This window comes from Corythoichthys intestinalis, chromosome 15 (genome assembly GCF_030265065.1).
Source record: "Corythoichthys intestinalis isolate RoL2023-P3 chromosome 15, ASM3026506v1, whole genome shotgun sequence".
Classification (NCBI taxonomy): domain Eukaryota; kingdom Metazoa; phylum Chordata; class Actinopteri; order Syngnathiformes; family Syngnathidae; genus Corythoichthys; species Corythoichthys intestinalis.
In genome coordinates this window covers 37,134,435-37,152,567 of record NC_080409.1, presented here as the reverse complement: position 1 = coordinate 37,152,567, position 18,133 = coordinate 37,134,435, and the positions used below count along the sequence as shown (strand labels likewise).

Sequence of the window (18,133 nt, the reverse complement as noted above, 5' to 3'; positions counted from 1 at the left end):
TGTCAACATGGGTAAACCTCAACCATTAGAGACAGAATGTGGACAAAAAAACAGAAAATCACATTGTTTGATTTTTAAAGAATTTATTTGCAAATCATGGTGGAAAATAAGTATTTGGTCAATACCAAAAGTTCATCTCAATACTTTGTTATGTACCCTTTTTTTGCAATAGCAGAGGCCAAATGTTTTCTGTAACACTTCACAAGCTTTTCAGGCACTGTTGCTGGTATTTTGGCCCACTCCTCTATGCAGATCTCCTCTAGAGCAGTGATGTTTTGGGGCTCTCGTTGGGCAATACGGACTTTCAACTCCCTCCACAGATTTTCTATGGGGTTGAGATCTGAAGACTGGCTAGACCACTCTAGGACCTTGAAATGCTATACGAAGCCACTCCTTTGTTGCCCTGGCTGCGTGTTTGGGATCATTGTCATGCTGAAAGACCCAGCTTCGTCTCATCTTTAATGCCCTTGCTGATGGAAGGAGATTTTCACTCAAAATCTCTTGATACATGGCCCCATTCATTCTTTCCTTTCCACATATCAGTCGTTGTGGTCCCGTTGCAGTAAAACAACCCCAAAGCATGATGTTTCCACCCCCATGCTTCACAGTGGGTATGGTGTTCTTCGGATGCAATTCAGTAATCTTTCTCCTCCAAACACGAGAATGTGTGTTTCTACCAAAAAGTTTGATTTTGGTTTCATCTGACCAAAACACTCAGTTCTCTTCTGGATCATCCAAAAGCTCTCTAGCGAACCGCAGATGGGCCTGGACGTGTACTGGCTTCAGCAGGGGGACATGTCTGGCAGTGCAGGATTTGAGTCGCTGGCGGCGCATTGTGTTACTGATAACATTCTTTGTTACTGTGGTGCCAGGTCTCTGTAGGTCATTCACTAGATCCCCCCGTGTGGTTCTGGGATTTTTGCTCACCGTTCTTGTTATCATTTTGACGCCACGGGGTGAGATCTTGCATGGAGCCCCAGATTGAGGGAGATTATCAGTGGTCTTGTATGTCTTCCATTTTCTAATAATTGCTCCCACAGTTGATTTCTTTACACCAAGCGTTATACCTATTGCAGATTCAGTCTTCCCAGCCTGGTGCAGGTCTACAATTTTGTCTCTGGTGTCCTTTGACAGCTCTTTGGTCTCGGCCATAGTGGAGTTTGGAGTGTGACTGATTGAAATTGTGGACAGCTGTCTTTTATACCGATAATGAGTTAAAACAGGTGCCATTAATACAGGTAACGAGTGGAGCCTCGTTAGAAGTTAGACCTCTTTGACAGCCAGAAATCTTGCTTGTTTGTAGGTGACCAAATACTAATTTTTCACTCCAATTTGGAAATAAATTATTTAAAAATCAAACAATGCGATTTTCTGCCCCCCCAAAACCCCCCATATTCTGTCTGTCATGGTTGAGGTTTACCCATGTTGACAATTACAGGCCTCTCTAATCTTTCAAGTAGAACTTGTACAATTGTTGGTTGATTAAATACTTATTTGCCCCTCTTGTTTTCAAGACATATGGCCTTTAGTTGTTTGTCATAGGGTTTGCACGTCTTCCTAGGTCGACCAGTATGCTTAACTTCAACAACCTTGCCATGCTGTTTGTACTTGGTCCAGATTTTTGATACAGCTGACTGTGAACAGCCACCATCTTTGGCAACCATACGTGTAGCGTAGCCTTCTTCAAGAAGTTTGATAATCCTCTTCTTGGTCTCAAGAGACATCTCTTGTTGGAGCCATGATTCTTGTGAATCCACTTGGTCCATCAGCCCTCCAAGGTGTGATAACTGCACTTTTTAACTGCTGACTAACAAGCAGATCTGATCTGAGACAGGGGCCCAATTAAGGAAAGGAAATTGACTGGGTGTGTATTTTCTACTCAAAATGGAGTGATTCCAAATTTTTGTCTTCAGAATAGAGTGATTTTGTATTTATTTCCCTTGCTTGCTCTATAAAATTAATATTTACTGACCACAGTAATGGTTTTTATTTATTTTAGTGTTTGTGAATGCCAAGGAGTACTTTTGAATTATTTTTTCTTTTTATCAGAGTTTGTTCAACATAATAAAATGTCTGAGTGCTTGTCTGAGACTGGTGAGTCCTTACTTTTTGCTAGGGGTTGTAGAATGTGGAGTGATTTGAAATCTAAAACCCTTTTTGCTTTATTATTGCAATGTTTCGTGAGATTTTGCCCTGTATATATTTGATATTTGTTTCCAGTTTTCATTAATAGGTACTACCAAAAACCTGATTTCATCAACTTTCTCAATTTCTATTCCTTATCCCCACTTTTATCCTTAATGGAAGAAAAAATTTAAAATGACTTTAAATATGGGAGAAAAAAAAAATTTAAATTGTTTTTATACCTTGTTTCGTTTTATGCAGAAATTGTAACATTCTTTTAAATAAAATCATTTATACATAGTAACTACAATTATATAAAAATAAAATGCAACATTTTGCCACTGACAAATATGAGGCAAACTGTACTTTTCACGCTCTTATAAAAAAATTTAATAAAGAAAAAAAAAATCCATGTTATTAGATAAAAATTCAACATGAAATAATTTAAAAATGGATTGAACACATAAGGGTGTGAACCTTTTTAAATAACATTTTAGTAACTGACATGCATGATAAAAAGTTTCATATCACACGACACACTGGCCATGTAGTGTTGATTTATTGCATCTTATCTAGACAACAGACATCACAATCGGCATCAAACACAAACAGATGGTGACTACCATAAATATTAATACTAAAACATTTTCTGCCGTTCATGAGTGTCAAATACTAAAATAACAACAACGGAACGCAGAGCAGTGTCTCTATGAGCTACGCAAATGGAACACTTTGTCGTCTAATGTATTGAAAAAGCGAAACAAAACATTCTCATGAGTCAAATATAGCAACAACAACAAAAAAATGACAGTTGTCTTGGCAATGCATGTCTTCTGTATTTTCCGTTCCCAAACCACCGGAATTCATTACGCTCACGTACGCAAAATTGAACTTGGAATGGGTCAGAATTTAAAGGTGAAGACGAAGAACAAACTGGAAGTAGGTGCCGATGCAGGTTGGGAGGGCAGGGAGTCATCTAACGTGTTGAAAAAGCGAAACATAACATTGTCATGAGTTAAATATAGCAATAACAAAAAAAAATGACAGTTGTCTTGGCAATGTAACAATCTCCTGTATTTTCCGTGCCCCAAACCACCAGGAATTCATTGTGCTCACGTGCTCAAAACTGAACTTGGAACTCGGATTGGGTTGGCATTTAAAGGCGAAGACGAGGAACAAACTGGAAGGAGAAGGTGCCGATGGCGAGTGGGCGGGGCAAGGGGCGGGGCGAAAAAGAGGAAAGCCGGGTCACTCGATGGGATCGTAGATGTAGCTGCCCACGCCGCCTGTGTTGACGCCTGGAGGAGGAAGAAGCACAAAGGGAAGGAGTCGGGGAGGCTCATTTACATAACGGCTGGCGGAGTTCTCTGTTATTTGTCGCATTAATAGAGGCTTCTAAAAGAAATGCACTTCAAATTCTCATTAAATGGCCCTGATATTTCAATAGAAATTTTAAAAATCAAAATAATACAGGGGGCACGGGTTGGGAGTGGTAAGCACGTCCGTACCCCGCCTACTTCCCATTGTTAGCTGGGATAGGCTTCAGCAGCCCCGCAACCCCCTTGAGGATGAGCAGCAAGGAAAATGAATGAATGAATAAATATACACTTAAAAATAGATGTTCTTGTTCAAATAAACTATTATACACATTTTACATTGATTACATTTACAAGTTAGCTGGCTCGCTTGCCTGATTTTAGAGTAATCTCATTCCAAACTCCTTTAACGAAATCACATTTTTGGGCAAGAAAATATTCCATATTACTAAAAATCATTGATTTTCATGGAATCTTCTTATACCTGACTCCCTTAGCAAAATTACATTTAATGGAAGTTTGTTCATTCAAGATTCCCTGAGAAAAATTAGATTTTAGGTGTAATCTCATCTAACATTCTCTTATCAAATGAAATGGTCATTTCAAGAATTCTTATTCTAAACTCGCTTAACAAAATGTCAGATTTCAGATCAGTCTTATTGTAGACTACATTGTGAATAGTGATGTAATTTTCGGATTATAAAATGCCACTTTTTGCCGTATTTGAAATCTACTGTTAAAAGTCCTGTGCAGCTCAAAGCTGAACGAATATCGTTTTCTTGTCAAATTTGGTAGGTGCCGCTTATAGTCAGGTGTGCCTTATAGTCCAAAAATTACTTGAAGAAAAAAAAGTAACTTGTTTCCAGACTCTCTTTTGATTGAAACGGATTGATTTCACAGAAATAACATACGTTTCCACAGTCCCTTTTGAGCAATAACGCCATTCCACATGATGGCAACCCATGAGTTAAAGATCTAATCAAGCCCTTGAGCTCAAAATGTTTCCCACCCCAAGTGTGAGAACGTGTTCATGACATTCGGGTTGCGGTGTATCAGCTGATGTTTGGCGGGTGGACATCGCCCCCTAGCGGTTACCTTCGGGCCCGAAGAGGACGGCGTAGCATGGCTTGTGGCAGTACGGCTGGCCGTCGTGCTGAAAAATCACAAATAAATGAATGAAAACCACATTCAATTTCCACTTGGTGAAACACCACGTCTCATATTCATGCGTGATGTCAACACCTCTGCGTGGCCGCCAGCGGACAGGGTCTTGCTGCACCTCTTACAGCGCAGGCACGGCCGGTGCCAGTCTTTGCCCAGTGATGTCACCCTCTCGGCTGCGTGCAAAGAAAGTTGGCTGTGCCCGTCAATAAAATTCAAGCGAGTTGAGACGTCAAATCTTACTCACCGAAGTAGACCTTCTTGTTACATCGGGGACACAGGTTGGCCTCGCCCGAAAAATTGGTGACGGCTCCAGCTGTGTATTTCAGTTCAAAACATACAGTTAACTCCCATTTTTAAACTGGCTGCCATTGATGTCAATTACATTGAAACATCCTTTACTCCCAGTTGGTCAATTGTTTTAATGTGAATTACAAAAAAAAACAAAACTATAAATAAGTCAAATACACGACGTAATATTTGTAATTTATTCTTTTAGGAGATGAAGGGTTAAAAAATTATGATGAAATATTAAAAAATATATTTTTATGCATAGTAAAATTGGTTAAGCCATAGACTTCTTAATGACATTGACGGGTCACGGGGCACAGGGCGATTAAAAGGGGGCCTATCTCCGTCAAAGCTGACTGATTGTAAAGACAGACAAAGAGCTTTTTACGTTCAAAATTCTTGTGAATAAATGCTTAAATCCCTGAATTCTTTATATATATGGACGTAAAAAAGTCTCGATTGTTTGTTAAAATAGCAAAGAACCGGGCAGTTAGCATTTATTGTACGTAAATATGTCAAATGTGCTGCTAGTCTTTAAGCCACAGTAGCACCGCCTGATCACCACAAAGAGCTTTTTACGTTGACAATTCTTGTGAATAAATGCTTAAATCCCTGAATTCTTTATAGATATGTCGATTCTTGGCAAAAAAAAACGGTAAGTTAGCATTTATTTTACGTAAATATTGCAAACTATGACGCCAATGCCGTAGCGGTTCATTTCTCCCATTGATTTTTTTTTCACAACGTTTCAAAATGCATGCATGGTACGAATAATATACTACCTTGAATCCTCAAACAAATCACCCCTGAGAACATCTTTCCTGTTTGTATGCGGTACAGCTTTCGTACTTTTTCAACCTGATTCCGGCGTTGGATTGCGGCATGTGTTGAATAACTGCGACCGACTGTGAATAACTGAAGCGGACTGCGGAAAGGCGTGGCGCTGTGTCCGTGCAATGTGTCCCATCAATATCATCAGAAAGTCTAAGGTTAAGCATAATGCATTCACACATTGTATGACTGCATCTTATTGTAATACTGATAATTGGTATTTAAATAATGTATTGTATTTTAAAAAGTGTATATATTTCGTCTGTACAAAAACAAAATTCACCATGATTAAAAATAATTGAGATAAGCAATTTTACACACAGTACTTAAAACATTGTTATTAAATTTACTGTTTTTTGACCTTCCAAAAACTTCCTTCGTTTTTTAATTAAACTTTTAATGTTAAATAATCAATTATTTTATCAATTGGTTTGGTCATTTACACAAATAAAACAAAAATATGCAATCCAATATATTGACATTATATAGTTATTTATTACATTAAATAAGGGCTGCAGCTATCGATTATTTTAGTAGTCAATTATTTGATGAACTAGTTAGTTCGAATAATCCAAGTAATAATCAGTTATGGAACATAAAAAATTAAAATACCTGAGCTAAGCTTCAAACGGTATCAAAAATAAATGAGGATCTAAATACAACAACAACAAAAAAAATTGGCTAACTTACATAGCAAAAGTCTGCTAGCTTATATTTTAAAAAACTTTTTTTTTTTACAATGCTTTTAACAAATGGTTCAAACACATTGTCCCGCAAGAAATGGCTAAATATACCTATCAACTAGATAACGAATGCATTGAAAAAATTTGCTCAAACAAAAACTTCTCTTATGTTGGTCCTAACAGGGAGCAGCTGGATTCAGTCATGTGAATTGAGTTACATCATACTCACTGTTGCCACTAGAGGGCAGTGTATCCACCCAAATTAATAAAACTAAATGCAAACACTTTGCAAACAAACCATTACAACGTCACTTTAATTAAATGAATACTCGACGCAGCAATATTTAATTAAAATCTTTTTTCTAATGGAATTACTCGAGTTAATCGATTAATCGTTGCAGCACTATATTAAATGATTGGTTAAATAATTATTAACTCTTGAAGCAAAAATTAAAATTTAATTGCTTTTTTGCTTTCAAGTGATGCTAAATCGAGTTGAGAAAGGTACCTTAATTAAAATACAAGGAATAAATAATAGAATACAAATATTTTTTTAAAAATTATAAAATACATATAATTTTATGGATGATGCAAATTAGCTACAACAGGCATCTAAAAAAGCCTTTATTCTGCTTTGATCTGGAATGTGACTAATTCGCAAAAATAGGTATAAAATGGTTTAAAGTTAAAAATATGCGAAAAAGCATTGTCCTTTTTATTAATATATGTTCATTTTATTTTCTGAATTAATTTATCACAGTTTTATTCAACATTCCAACTGTAATTTATTTTCCCCATCTAAAAATCAGAACCAGAAAAGCGTATCCTATTTTTCCTGCTGCAGTGTTGTCCTCCACCCAGCAGGTGGTAGCAAAGAGCAAGGAAACTAATCTCTGATCACAGAAGTCGCCATCTGAATTGCACTCACCTTTGGACGGCTGTTTGGCGACGAATGTCTTCTTCTCCTCGGCCTCCTTTTGGATGCTGTCCCCGCCGGCGGGCGTCACTTTGTTGTTGTTGGCCGGCTCGTTGTACACGTAAGAACCGGCCCCGCCGATGTTCACGCCTGTAAAAAAAATGAATGTTGCTGAAATGTGTTGTTTCAAAACAAAAAGAAAGAACTTCCATACTGCACCTTTAGGTCCAAAAAGGGCAGCGTAGCACGGCTTGTGGCAGTAGGGTCTTCCGTCATGCTGAGAAAACAGACAATGTGATGCAATTGTGAACATTTGTCACAGGAACCTTAAAAGTCTCTCCAAAAAAGGCCTCTCTTTTCTGTGAATGATGTCATCTCGACCGGTCCACCCAAAACATAACAGGTCATATTTCCACTTGAACCTTTGGAGGGCTGTTGCATACTGGGAAAAAGGGTGGAAGGGGGCCAACCATTGGTCCAGAGTTCAATGACCATAGATGAGGACAAAGAGGTGGCACTGTCATATGCTACCCAGAATACTCTCTGCTGGGGTCACATGGCTTTACTCAGTATGGGTAAACTATGGCCTGCCAAGCATCTTGCACATGAAAAATCTGGAGTCTTAGAAATTTCTATTGTTACAAATGGATTGGACATCTACAACACTTAGCAAAAAGTATGAAATCACCAGTCTCGGACGAGCACTCACTCAGACATGTTATCATGTAGAACAAACTCAGATAAAATGCTTGAAAAAATAATGAATTAGTTCTAAAGTGCAACTCTTTAGCATTCAGAAACACTAAAAGAAATTGATTAAAAAAAACATTGCGGTGGTCAGTAAATGTTACTTTTATAGAGCAAGTGCAGGGAAATATATATGGAATCACTCCATTCTGAGAAAAAATATATGTAATCATGGGAAACAAAAAAATAAATAACAATCAAAACACATCTCTAGTATTTAGTAGCACCACCTCTGGCTTTTATCACAGCTTGCAGTCTCTGAGGCATGGACTTGATGAGTATTCTTCATCAATTTGGTTTTAGTTTGGCCTTTCTGTGGACCATTTGTTTTCAATTTCCACCACAGGTATTCAATAGGATTGAGATCTGGGCTATTTGCAGGCTATGACATTGGCTAGATGAGTCTTTCACCAAGGAATACTTTAACAGTTTTAGCTCTGTGGCATGATGCGTTGTCATGATGCGTTGTCATCTTGGAAAATGACAAACATATTTTCAATTGAAGGGATAAGAAAGCTGTCTAAAATTCCAATGTAAACTTGTTCATTTATTGAAGATTTGACCACAGCCATCTCCCCAGTGCTTTTGCCTGACATGCAGCCCCATATCATCAAGGGCTGAGGGAATTTTGATGTTTCCTTCAGGATATCATCTTTGTAAATCTCACTGGAACGACACCAAACGAAAGTTCCACCATCATCACCTTGTCAAGAGAGTCAAGAATCTGCATTGGTCGAGGTGTCAAGAGTCAAGAATCTGCATTTACATATTACTACTACATTTACTGACCACCACAATGTTTTTCATTCAATTCTTTTAGTGTTTCTGAATGCTAATGAGTTGCACTTTTGAACTAATTCATAATTTTTTAAAGCTTTTTATCTGAGTTTGTTTTACACGATAAAATGTCTGAGTGAGTGCTCGTCCGAGACTGATGATTCCATACTTTTTGCTATGGGTTGTACTAGTGATAAACTCTAAACTATGGGATCGTTGGACACCACACGATTGGACGTCTATCATCATCTTGGGAATGGAGACAAGCATCATTTTAGCGTCATATTGGTACCGATACTAGTATCGGTGAAACACTATAGTCATTTTAAAGCCTTCTCTAATTTGAGAATGATCCCTGTCGAACTCTGGACAACACCTGCATTTTTGATCAAGCGCTGCCCTCGAGAAAGAAGAATAGCTGTAGGAATTTTCAGTGTGGGAAGTTGACTTCTGGGAAGGGAGTGGGTTGCAGTGCTGATATATATAACAAGAAGCTGCGTGCGTTTCCTGAGAAAGTCATCAGTCGGGTAGTAAAAATCCAGACCATAAGAGAACCAAAGAACTACTTGTGACATCTACACTGCAGTCCAGCAAGAACTTGTGACCGGCATACCCTGACAATCAATTTACTGATAGTTAGGACTTCTGTCGACAGCATGGGATCAATTACAGAAGCAAAATTGAGTCCACTGTGCTGTTGGCTTCACTCTCAATGAGTGAACACCACCACATCTCTTCTATCAAAGTCTGCATTTGGATGAAGTCCATAGTGGATGGAAGAAGGGGGGCCATGTGGGACTACTGTACTGTAATCACATAGAGATTAAACAGTGGCATCCTTTTGAGGCCTGTCAGGGGAATTGCTTTCGACGCCGAGATCACGTCGTCCTCCATACACTGTAGTACAGCGGGGGGAAGGTTATGTTAGCAAACGAGTGACACATTCCAATGTGGTTGATGGGAGAAAAGTGGAAAATATGCTAGTCCTGGGCAATTGTATGATCCAGAAAATTGTTTGGTTCATTTCACTTGTGACATATTTAACAAATTAAAGACAACTGAAAAGCAGGCTGACTACGAGAGGTGGGAATCTTGGGGCACCTAACGATTCGATTACGATTCAGACTATGATTCGATTATAAATCGATTATTTATGACCCCCCCCCCCCCCCCCAAGCTATTAGCTGCTTTTAATGTAAATTAGTTACAAAAATTGTACAAAAATCCTCTCAGCCTTAAATAAACTACTATTTCCCGATCAAGTTAACTTTTAAAACAGTAAATACTAAATAAAATAAAGTCCCCATTCTGAATCAGCAGCTTTAAACTACATTCAATTAATTTAATGTTGTGAATCAACCGTTAAAGTTGTTAAAATTGTTCCCGTTATGCCACAATTTCCCTTCTGTCTACTTTCGAAATGTAAAAGTTTTAAAACGGTTTCATCATTTAAAGATAGATTCAAGTCAAGATTTTTCCGATTTAGGAGTATTTTAGATAAAAAGTTAAATAGGTTCGCTACAACAGAGCCTTCTAAAGAAGGCTACAGCTTTAAGATGGCGGCTGTTTACTAACGCAGGCAAGTCTGTCATCTCGCATCTAATTAATATATATCTACCGTAGCCGTATGTGGCTGTATGTTTGTAGCAACTGGGCATTTTTTGTAGCAGCTGTCGGCTGCAGTCAGGTATTATTGTTTTTTTTATCTGGCGGCATGAGTGGAACATGATATTTACTCTCTGTCTGTTCCTTATTGCGTCCCGAAGACCGCGCTGGCTGTGTTTTAGTTCCGCTTTACCTGGTATAATGCAATAATCGGAATTTGGATGTTTGTTAATCGCTCTGGAATCTTTCACGGCCAAATCGCGAATATTCTAAGAATCGGAAACTTCGCACGCATCTAGTAGTCATCAAATAAGGGTGGTTTAAATATGCTATGTGACTAATGTGGTCAACAGATCAACAATCTGCTTTAAAGTTACCACAAGAAAACCCTATGCTTAAAAGTATGAGAGGGAAACACATGCTAAAAGTATTTTGAGGCAATGAAGACCTAATAAAAGACTCAGTAAAAATACAAATAGTAAGTACTCGCCTCTTTTAACCAATGAGCCCATGTGTTGGACGTCTCCCCGAATAGAAGGAATTGCGATAACCTTGTAGTATTACTCGAGTGACAGTGACAATCTACGTCATCACCCCGAGCGTCCAAAAAAACATGGCGCTCTCCGTAGGTCAAACATGTACTAAATATTATAGCTTTTTAAATAAATGGCAATATTGTATGTGTTTCTAATAACATATTTTATAAAAGAGAACAATTGTGGCTTATTAGAGCCTACAAGTCTTTGTCAGAGGTTCCCTTTAATAAATTCCTTGCATTCTTCAGTAAAATTGTTAGATTTTTGTATAGTATTTATCGGACTATAAGTCGCACCAGCCTTAAAATGCCCAACGAAGAGGAAAAAAACATATATAAGTCGCACTGGAGTATAAGTCGCATTTTGGGGGGAAAATTTTTACTTGATAAAATCCACATAGAACACACACAACACATAGAACAGATATGTCATCTCGAAAGGCAATCTAAAATAAAAATACAATAGAGAACAACATGCTGAATAAGTGTACAGTATGATAATGTTACATGATGCATGAACAACGAAATCCGAAGGTGGCCAGTATGTTAACGTAACGTAGCTATTAAGAGTTATTCAGATAACGATAGCATAAAGAATATGCTAACAAGTTTACCAAATCATCAGTGTCACTCCAAAACGCCAAAACAACATGTGAAATGATATAATAATGCGTTAATAATTGCACACATAAGTCGCTCTAGAGTATAAGTCGCACCCCCAGCCAAACTATGAAAAAAACTGCGACTTATAGTCTGAAAAATACTGTAATTTCTTTTATTTATTATTGTCGTTTCAGATATTGCCCATCAAAAGTGTTTGCAAGAGATTGGCTACATTTCATGTAATATTTCCTTCCTATGTGAACAAAAGTTGAAGTACTGGCTCGTTTCCTCTGTTTTCATTGCAAATTCTTTAAAAATACATGGAAAAAAATCTTGGAAAATTGAGATCTGACAATATAAAACAATAGATTTGTAATAATACTTTTGTCAGATTGACCTAAAAACCATGCAGTGCTCAATGAATCAGTTGTGACAAGTCATGTGCTGTACGGCGTCAAGTAACCATCCCCAAAATGTCGTCATACTGACCTCAGCGTGTCCGCCAGCATTCAGCAACTTATTGCATCGGTCGCACTTTAGGCACAACTTGTGCCAGTCCTTGCCCAGCGACGATACCTTCTCGGCTGTGCACACAAACAAAGACACATACATGGAGACACACAAATGAGTCAACAAGGGCTTTTCTTTGTTATTTGACAGAAGAATGATGAACTTGTGCTTCTAGCCTGTCATCAGGCCAAGCCAGTGATGGCTAGGAATGTCTGTGAACTAGACAGGACGCTAAAATGATGTCACCAAGGGACAGTTGTACAGTTATGGGGTCCCAGTCCAGCTGGAAAAAAAGGCGGCAGCCCCGCCTTTCCATATAGACCCCCTCCCTCCACCCCTTCCCCCAACCCAAATCCTTTGTTTAACAAACTCAGTAGTACATATACTTAGGGATTTTGGACTGGTGATAAAATAATTTAAATTCACAGCAGAAAGATGAAAAGAGCCACATGTTTGGACATCTATCACCCTCAATGGTAACCAATGAGTTAAGGAAATTATAAAATCATAAACTTCGATTAAATAAATAAAAGTTACTATACTTTAATGTGCGTACGACAGGAGAAAAAAAGTCCCAAACAGCATTATTATGTGACTTAGAATCATATTTTGAGACGATTCGACTAAATACAACAATTTAGCAAAGCGCAGATGACGAGAAATTAGTCTCTTAATCTGCCGGTTAGCCACGCCTACCATAATAGAGCTCTAGCGTCCCCAACACGTGGATGACGTCAGCGAGAGAATGGTCTCATCGGTTTTACTATTCAGCCCATTGAGAGGGAATTATTCAGAACGAGGAAAACGCGACGAAGAGAGCCGCAAAATGTCATTGTTTCAGTCTCTCTACTCCAATATTTTTACAGGATATTCTTTTTATCCAAGTATTTTTTCCCAATAGATAGATGAATGGCATGGTGTCATGACAAATAACAGTCTTGTGTTAAATGGAATATGAAATAATAAAAATGCATTTACTCAGGACGACATGGCAAAATTACTCCATAATGGTCAAAACTGTTGACTTCACCTTTACTGTCGCACCTCCCGAACGATATTTTATGCCACCTAAGTCGGGCTTACGTCATTTCCCTTCCCCGGCTTCGGAGAATGTAAACAAACCAAGAGGCATGACAGCTAGCCCACACGCTAACCCGAACCGAGTGATGTGTCAAAGTCTTCGAAGCGGAAAATCACACATAACTAGCCCGAATTATTTCACCTGACGACTGGGTTATCGATTGTCTTCGCCGATCGGCAACCCGCCCGGCGGCGAACAAGTTAGAGCTCGTCATTCCCCTGCAGAGGGCAGAGGGCTCGTTTGCGGGGCCAATGACAGCCGGACAAACCGGCCAACGTCGGAGGAGCGTGTAGCTGCCAAATGGTTAATACGAATATGGCAAAATAATGCTTTACTACACGGCGAAGTAAACAGCAAGAGACTCATAGGAGGGCGGCTGAAGATGTTATGCAGCTAACATTACAATATGCGTATAAGGAGAGCTTTTTACATGCCCATCCATGATCAAACATACAGTAAGTAGTCCTTTATTTAAAGAAAGTTTGTAGTGTCTACTTTGTAATCGCTTTTTTCGCGGCTATTTTTAACACAAAGTTGCAATTTCTGATCGGTCGGAAAATTTGACAGAACACTGGGCACATGAAGAGGGCAATAAGCCGAGTATAGTGCTCTCCCGGCGGGGGGATGTGCGACAAGCCGCTGGTCGTCGGCCGAGGGGACGAGGAGCATGTCAGCCACAAAATGCAAGCCACCTACATATTAAAATGATCCCAGTATTTGACATAATACAAAACACGATGTTTACTCAATTCCTCGTAAGTTCCATGGTCCCACAGTAGTAAGGCTTGTTTTGGCCAATATCCACCGGTGAGTGGGAACGTTTTGAAACCCCAAAAAGGCGCACACGCCTCTCCGTCATACAGCAAGATTTTTCTGCAGCCCTTTGGCTGGCGTGACGCGAAAAATAAACAAATTAATCCGCTAAATCAGCTGAATCCTTAGTCCTTCTTATACAACAGTACGGCTGGATAGTGAAGAGGACTCCTCCTTCCGTACACGTCACAGCGCCCTCTTCCTCAATGCAAGATCGAAGCCGGAAGTCTGTCATTTTCGTAGCGCGGGATTCAAAAAATTGAATGAATATATCGATCGCTTCTTCACACATCCAAGTGGTCCATTTCATTCATGAGCATAAAATACCGCGTGTAGTATGAAATAAACATGCTTTTTCGTGTCACAGGCACTTTAAATGTACTGTATATACACATACGTGAAATTAGACAAAAACCTTTTGAATTTTTCATGAACTAAAACTTTCACAAAGAGATGAATAAAGAGCATTTTGGTTCCAAAAAACGAAACTAAGACTAAACCTAAATGACTACCAAAAACAACACTGATTTTATCATGATGGGTTCGACCCCCCCCCTCCCTTCAATAAAAGGCTGAGAGTTCATTGGACAGACACACGAGAGCATTACAGTACCTTAAATGTTCTATTTTCTCTCCACTTTGACTCAAGCTGCAATTTATCCAAAGCCTGCTGGTCATTCAAATTTGGAATTTTGGCTCACAAAACAAAAAAATCTAAATCAACTAAGACATAGCTCGGAAGTTGGGGCATTCATATAGGAACCGCTGTATCAGTACTTTTTGTCTTGCACTTCCGGACTGAGCTCCCCCCTTCGCCAAGGGCCCTAATAATACTCCTTCCAATAATAAGTCTGCTCGCACACAATGGTGCCCCAAGGAACCAAGTGGGGCCAAAGAGGAAAAGCCCTCTCTTATCACAATTGGACACAAATATCCGGAAACCGGACTTCCTACCCCAAAACCCCCTACCAACAAATCTCCCGTCAGATTCCATGAGACAATTTCCGTGCAAGTAACCATAAGCGAGGGAAAGTACAACACTAGGCAGCACGAGTCCCAGTTCAAGTGTATTTGCTATTTTCTCTTCTTTGGCACTGAACAAGTTAAGCCAGCTCAACCGGACTTAAGTGAGCAGTGGCAGCAACTATTCTAATAATGGGAATTCTCTTCGGCTGTTCTTTTCATACTATGGCGATATGTTGCTGGGATAGGCTCCAGCACCCTCGTAACCATGGTGAGGATAAGTGGTCCAGAAGATGAATGAGTGGATTAATTATGGAAAACCCTTCGGGATTCCTTGCTTATAATTTTAGGTCATAATGACGAAGAATTTTATGCAAAGGTCATCTACTATTGTAGACTGGCAAGCTAGCAGACATTAGAAAAATGAAATGTATTTTCTTTTTTAGTGCACAATATTTGTAATTTTCTTTGCTGTATGTGTTCATCTTTATAGTTTAGTCCTCCTGGACATAGACATTGGCCTCTTTGTGAGCTACTGTTCATAACATGCAAACCACGTCAGTTTGCATTTGCATGCGTATGCATTCATTTAACCCATTCATTCATCTTCCGAGCCGCTTATCCTCATAACTGTCGCAAAGGTGCTGGAGTCTATCCTGGCCTAACTATATGGGCAGGAGGCAGGAAACATCCTGAATCGGTTGCCAGCCAATCGCAGGGCATAAAGTGACGAACAACTACATAGCAGTGACTGCTAATGGGAAACCCATTGGCAGTGTATCAAATACTTGTTCTCCCCACTGTATTTATGCACACACTCATACCTAGGGACAATTTGAAGTGTCCACTCAGCCTACCAGGAATGTTTTTGGGCTGTGGGAATGGTCGATTAAAGAAACACGTGGTAATTTTTCAGTTTTGATCGATTTTAGCAACGCCAGTGGACAAAAGCAGTAGGGTTTTGCCACCTGGTAAGTGTCGTGACATTAGCAGTCAAAAATCAATCTCCCGGTCACTTGCAGATGGAATAAACAACATTTCTGTTTTCAGTCAGTACAGTTTTCGTTTTTCAGGGTTTTTTTTTGAGTGGCAGGGTTCCTGCCACCCTCCTCAAAGTTCGTTAGTGCCGGTGAAAGCGATACAGACCGCCTCAAGATATAAAAGAGGTGTCATCCAACTAGTTGTCAGTCAACATGTTATCACAAATGTTATGAAAATATTCTCTAAAGGGTGAAAAGTTACCTAGTGTTTGTTTAAAAATATTGCGGTTGATCACTGAAATCGAGGTGGCGAAAAAAAAAAAAAATCCATCTTTCATCTTAAAATCGTCATCCCTACGTATAATTATCAAAATTAGTAGAAGATGGGGATTCAAGCTGTGGATATTTACAAAAACAGTAAGGAAATGAGTGATTTAAAAAAAACAAAAAGTTTTTTCTTTAGGTTAATTCTCATGTCTTGGTGGAAAACATTTTACAAAATGAGATTTTTGTTTACTATGATCATGGAACTTTGAATCGATAATGAGGATATTTTTGCTAGTCAGAATCTCTGCAACTTCCGACTCATTTTGCCTTGCTAGATAACAAATATGGTGCTGATGTACAGTGGTACATCGACATACAATCGCATTGACATGCGATCCTTTTGACATCCGACATAAAATTTGACTCGTCATTTGTCCCGACATATGACGACATGCTAGAAATACGATGATTTATGACAGCGACGCAGTTTCATTGTTTACCCGCGAGAGGGTGAGGGCCGCACGGCAGATTTTCTTGCGAGAGAAATCAATATGGGTCTCAAGAAGGTTAGTGCATGTGGTGAAAAAAAGGAAAAAGGTGACGCTTACTATTGAAATTGAGAATAACAGAAAACTATGAGCGTGGTGTGTATGTCAGTTAACCGCCTCGACAATCCGGCCAGAATATGTCTATGATCTTGAGGAAGAATATTATTATTATTGTAACATCGGCAAGGAAGTCGCCAGCTTTGTCAGGTTTTCATAATAATTTATTTAAGTTAATCATTCATTTCAGAACTTGTGCAACACAACACAGCCGACGCCAACAACAACAAAACATGGAAAGAGAAAGTAAAATCTTTGCCGAAACTCTCACTTTGTCGACAGTCACAAGGTGCGTTCAGGAGCAGCATGCAAAACAACCACCACATTAGAAACCAATTCGTTATATTATTATTATTATTATTCCGATTTGTATTTATAATTACATGTTTTTCTATGTGTAAATGCTATTTGTAATTGTACCTGTAGTATTTATTAATGATTTGGCATAGGTTTTTGGGCTTTGGAACGAATTAATCAAATCATAATGTATTCTTATGGGAAATTCCCGCTCGACATACAAACATTTCGACATACAAACTAGGTCCTGGAATTAATTATTCGAATGTAGAAATACCACTATATCTCGCCAGAGGAAGCACTCAAATGTCACCTTTGTGCTACCTTCATTGTTTGTGTGTCGTAACATAACGACGAAGTGTCGACCGAATATTTCAAACAGGCCTTTTGATTTTTACCATTGCAAATCCGAGGACAACCAGTAACATCCTGATACCTCTCTCCTAATTTTAAAAATAGAACCACCCCTCACCATCCAGTGTGTATCTACTCGTGTGCACTTCATTGATAAAAAGTGCATTGCTTTAAAAAAACAACAAAAAAACATCAATTTTAACCTCTCACTGTTGTTGTTTTCAGTGCAACATGTAGTTGTGAGTGGGGGGAGGTGGATCAGTGTGTGTGGCCTAGTTGATGTTCATAAGCGCCCACCCCCAGTGAAGCAGGATTGCAATCCTCATTATCCGCAGGAATGAGATGTCAAGGATTCATCTGGACGGTTACCGTAACAACGCATCAACGGGGTATTCATCAAACGGGGTCCTTGGTTACTGCTACTGCCGGACATACCGTTTTTTTCATTGGAATGTTTTGTAATGATGACCTTCGACTGTATTTTTTAAAAGAACTGTTTACTGTTGTTACATCTTTACTGAGGCGTTAGAATTGCTTAGTGATCTGCAACAAACTCCATCATAAACCAACCCTGGAGCTTTTTTTTCCACTCCAATCAATTGCGTCCAATCAGTTGCGTCAGACTGATTCACTAAGATTTTGGGTTGGAAGTTTTTAAACATATAATATACCTT

General features: G+C 39.0%; 1 protein-coding gene across 1 annotated transcript in view; it reads right to left on the bottom strand.

Moving 5' to 3' along the window:
• Positions 1-2,631: 2,631 nt before the first annotated feature.
• The window catches only part of crip2 (cysteine-rich protein 2), a 30,486-nt gene continuing 14,984 nt past the window's right edge, over positions 2,632-18,133 (bottom strand). The window contains exons 2-8 of the mRNA XM_057859438.1: positions 12,079-12,173; positions 7,542-7,599; positions 7,335-7,472; positions 4,849-4,917; positions 4,683-4,777; positions 4,536-4,593; positions 2,632-3,422 (exon numbers count right to left, since the gene is read on the bottom strand). Coding sequence (XP_057715421.1) covers positions 3,373-3,422; positions 4,536-4,593; positions 4,683-4,777; positions 4,849-4,917; positions 7,335-7,472; positions 7,542-7,599; positions 12,079-12,173 — 563 coding nt within the window. The 3' untranslated portion in view covers positions 2,632-3,372. The remainder of the gene's footprint in view (positions 3,423-4,535; positions 4,594-4,682; positions 4,778-4,848; positions 4,918-7,334; positions 7,473-7,541; positions 7,600-12,078; positions 12,174-18,133) is intronic.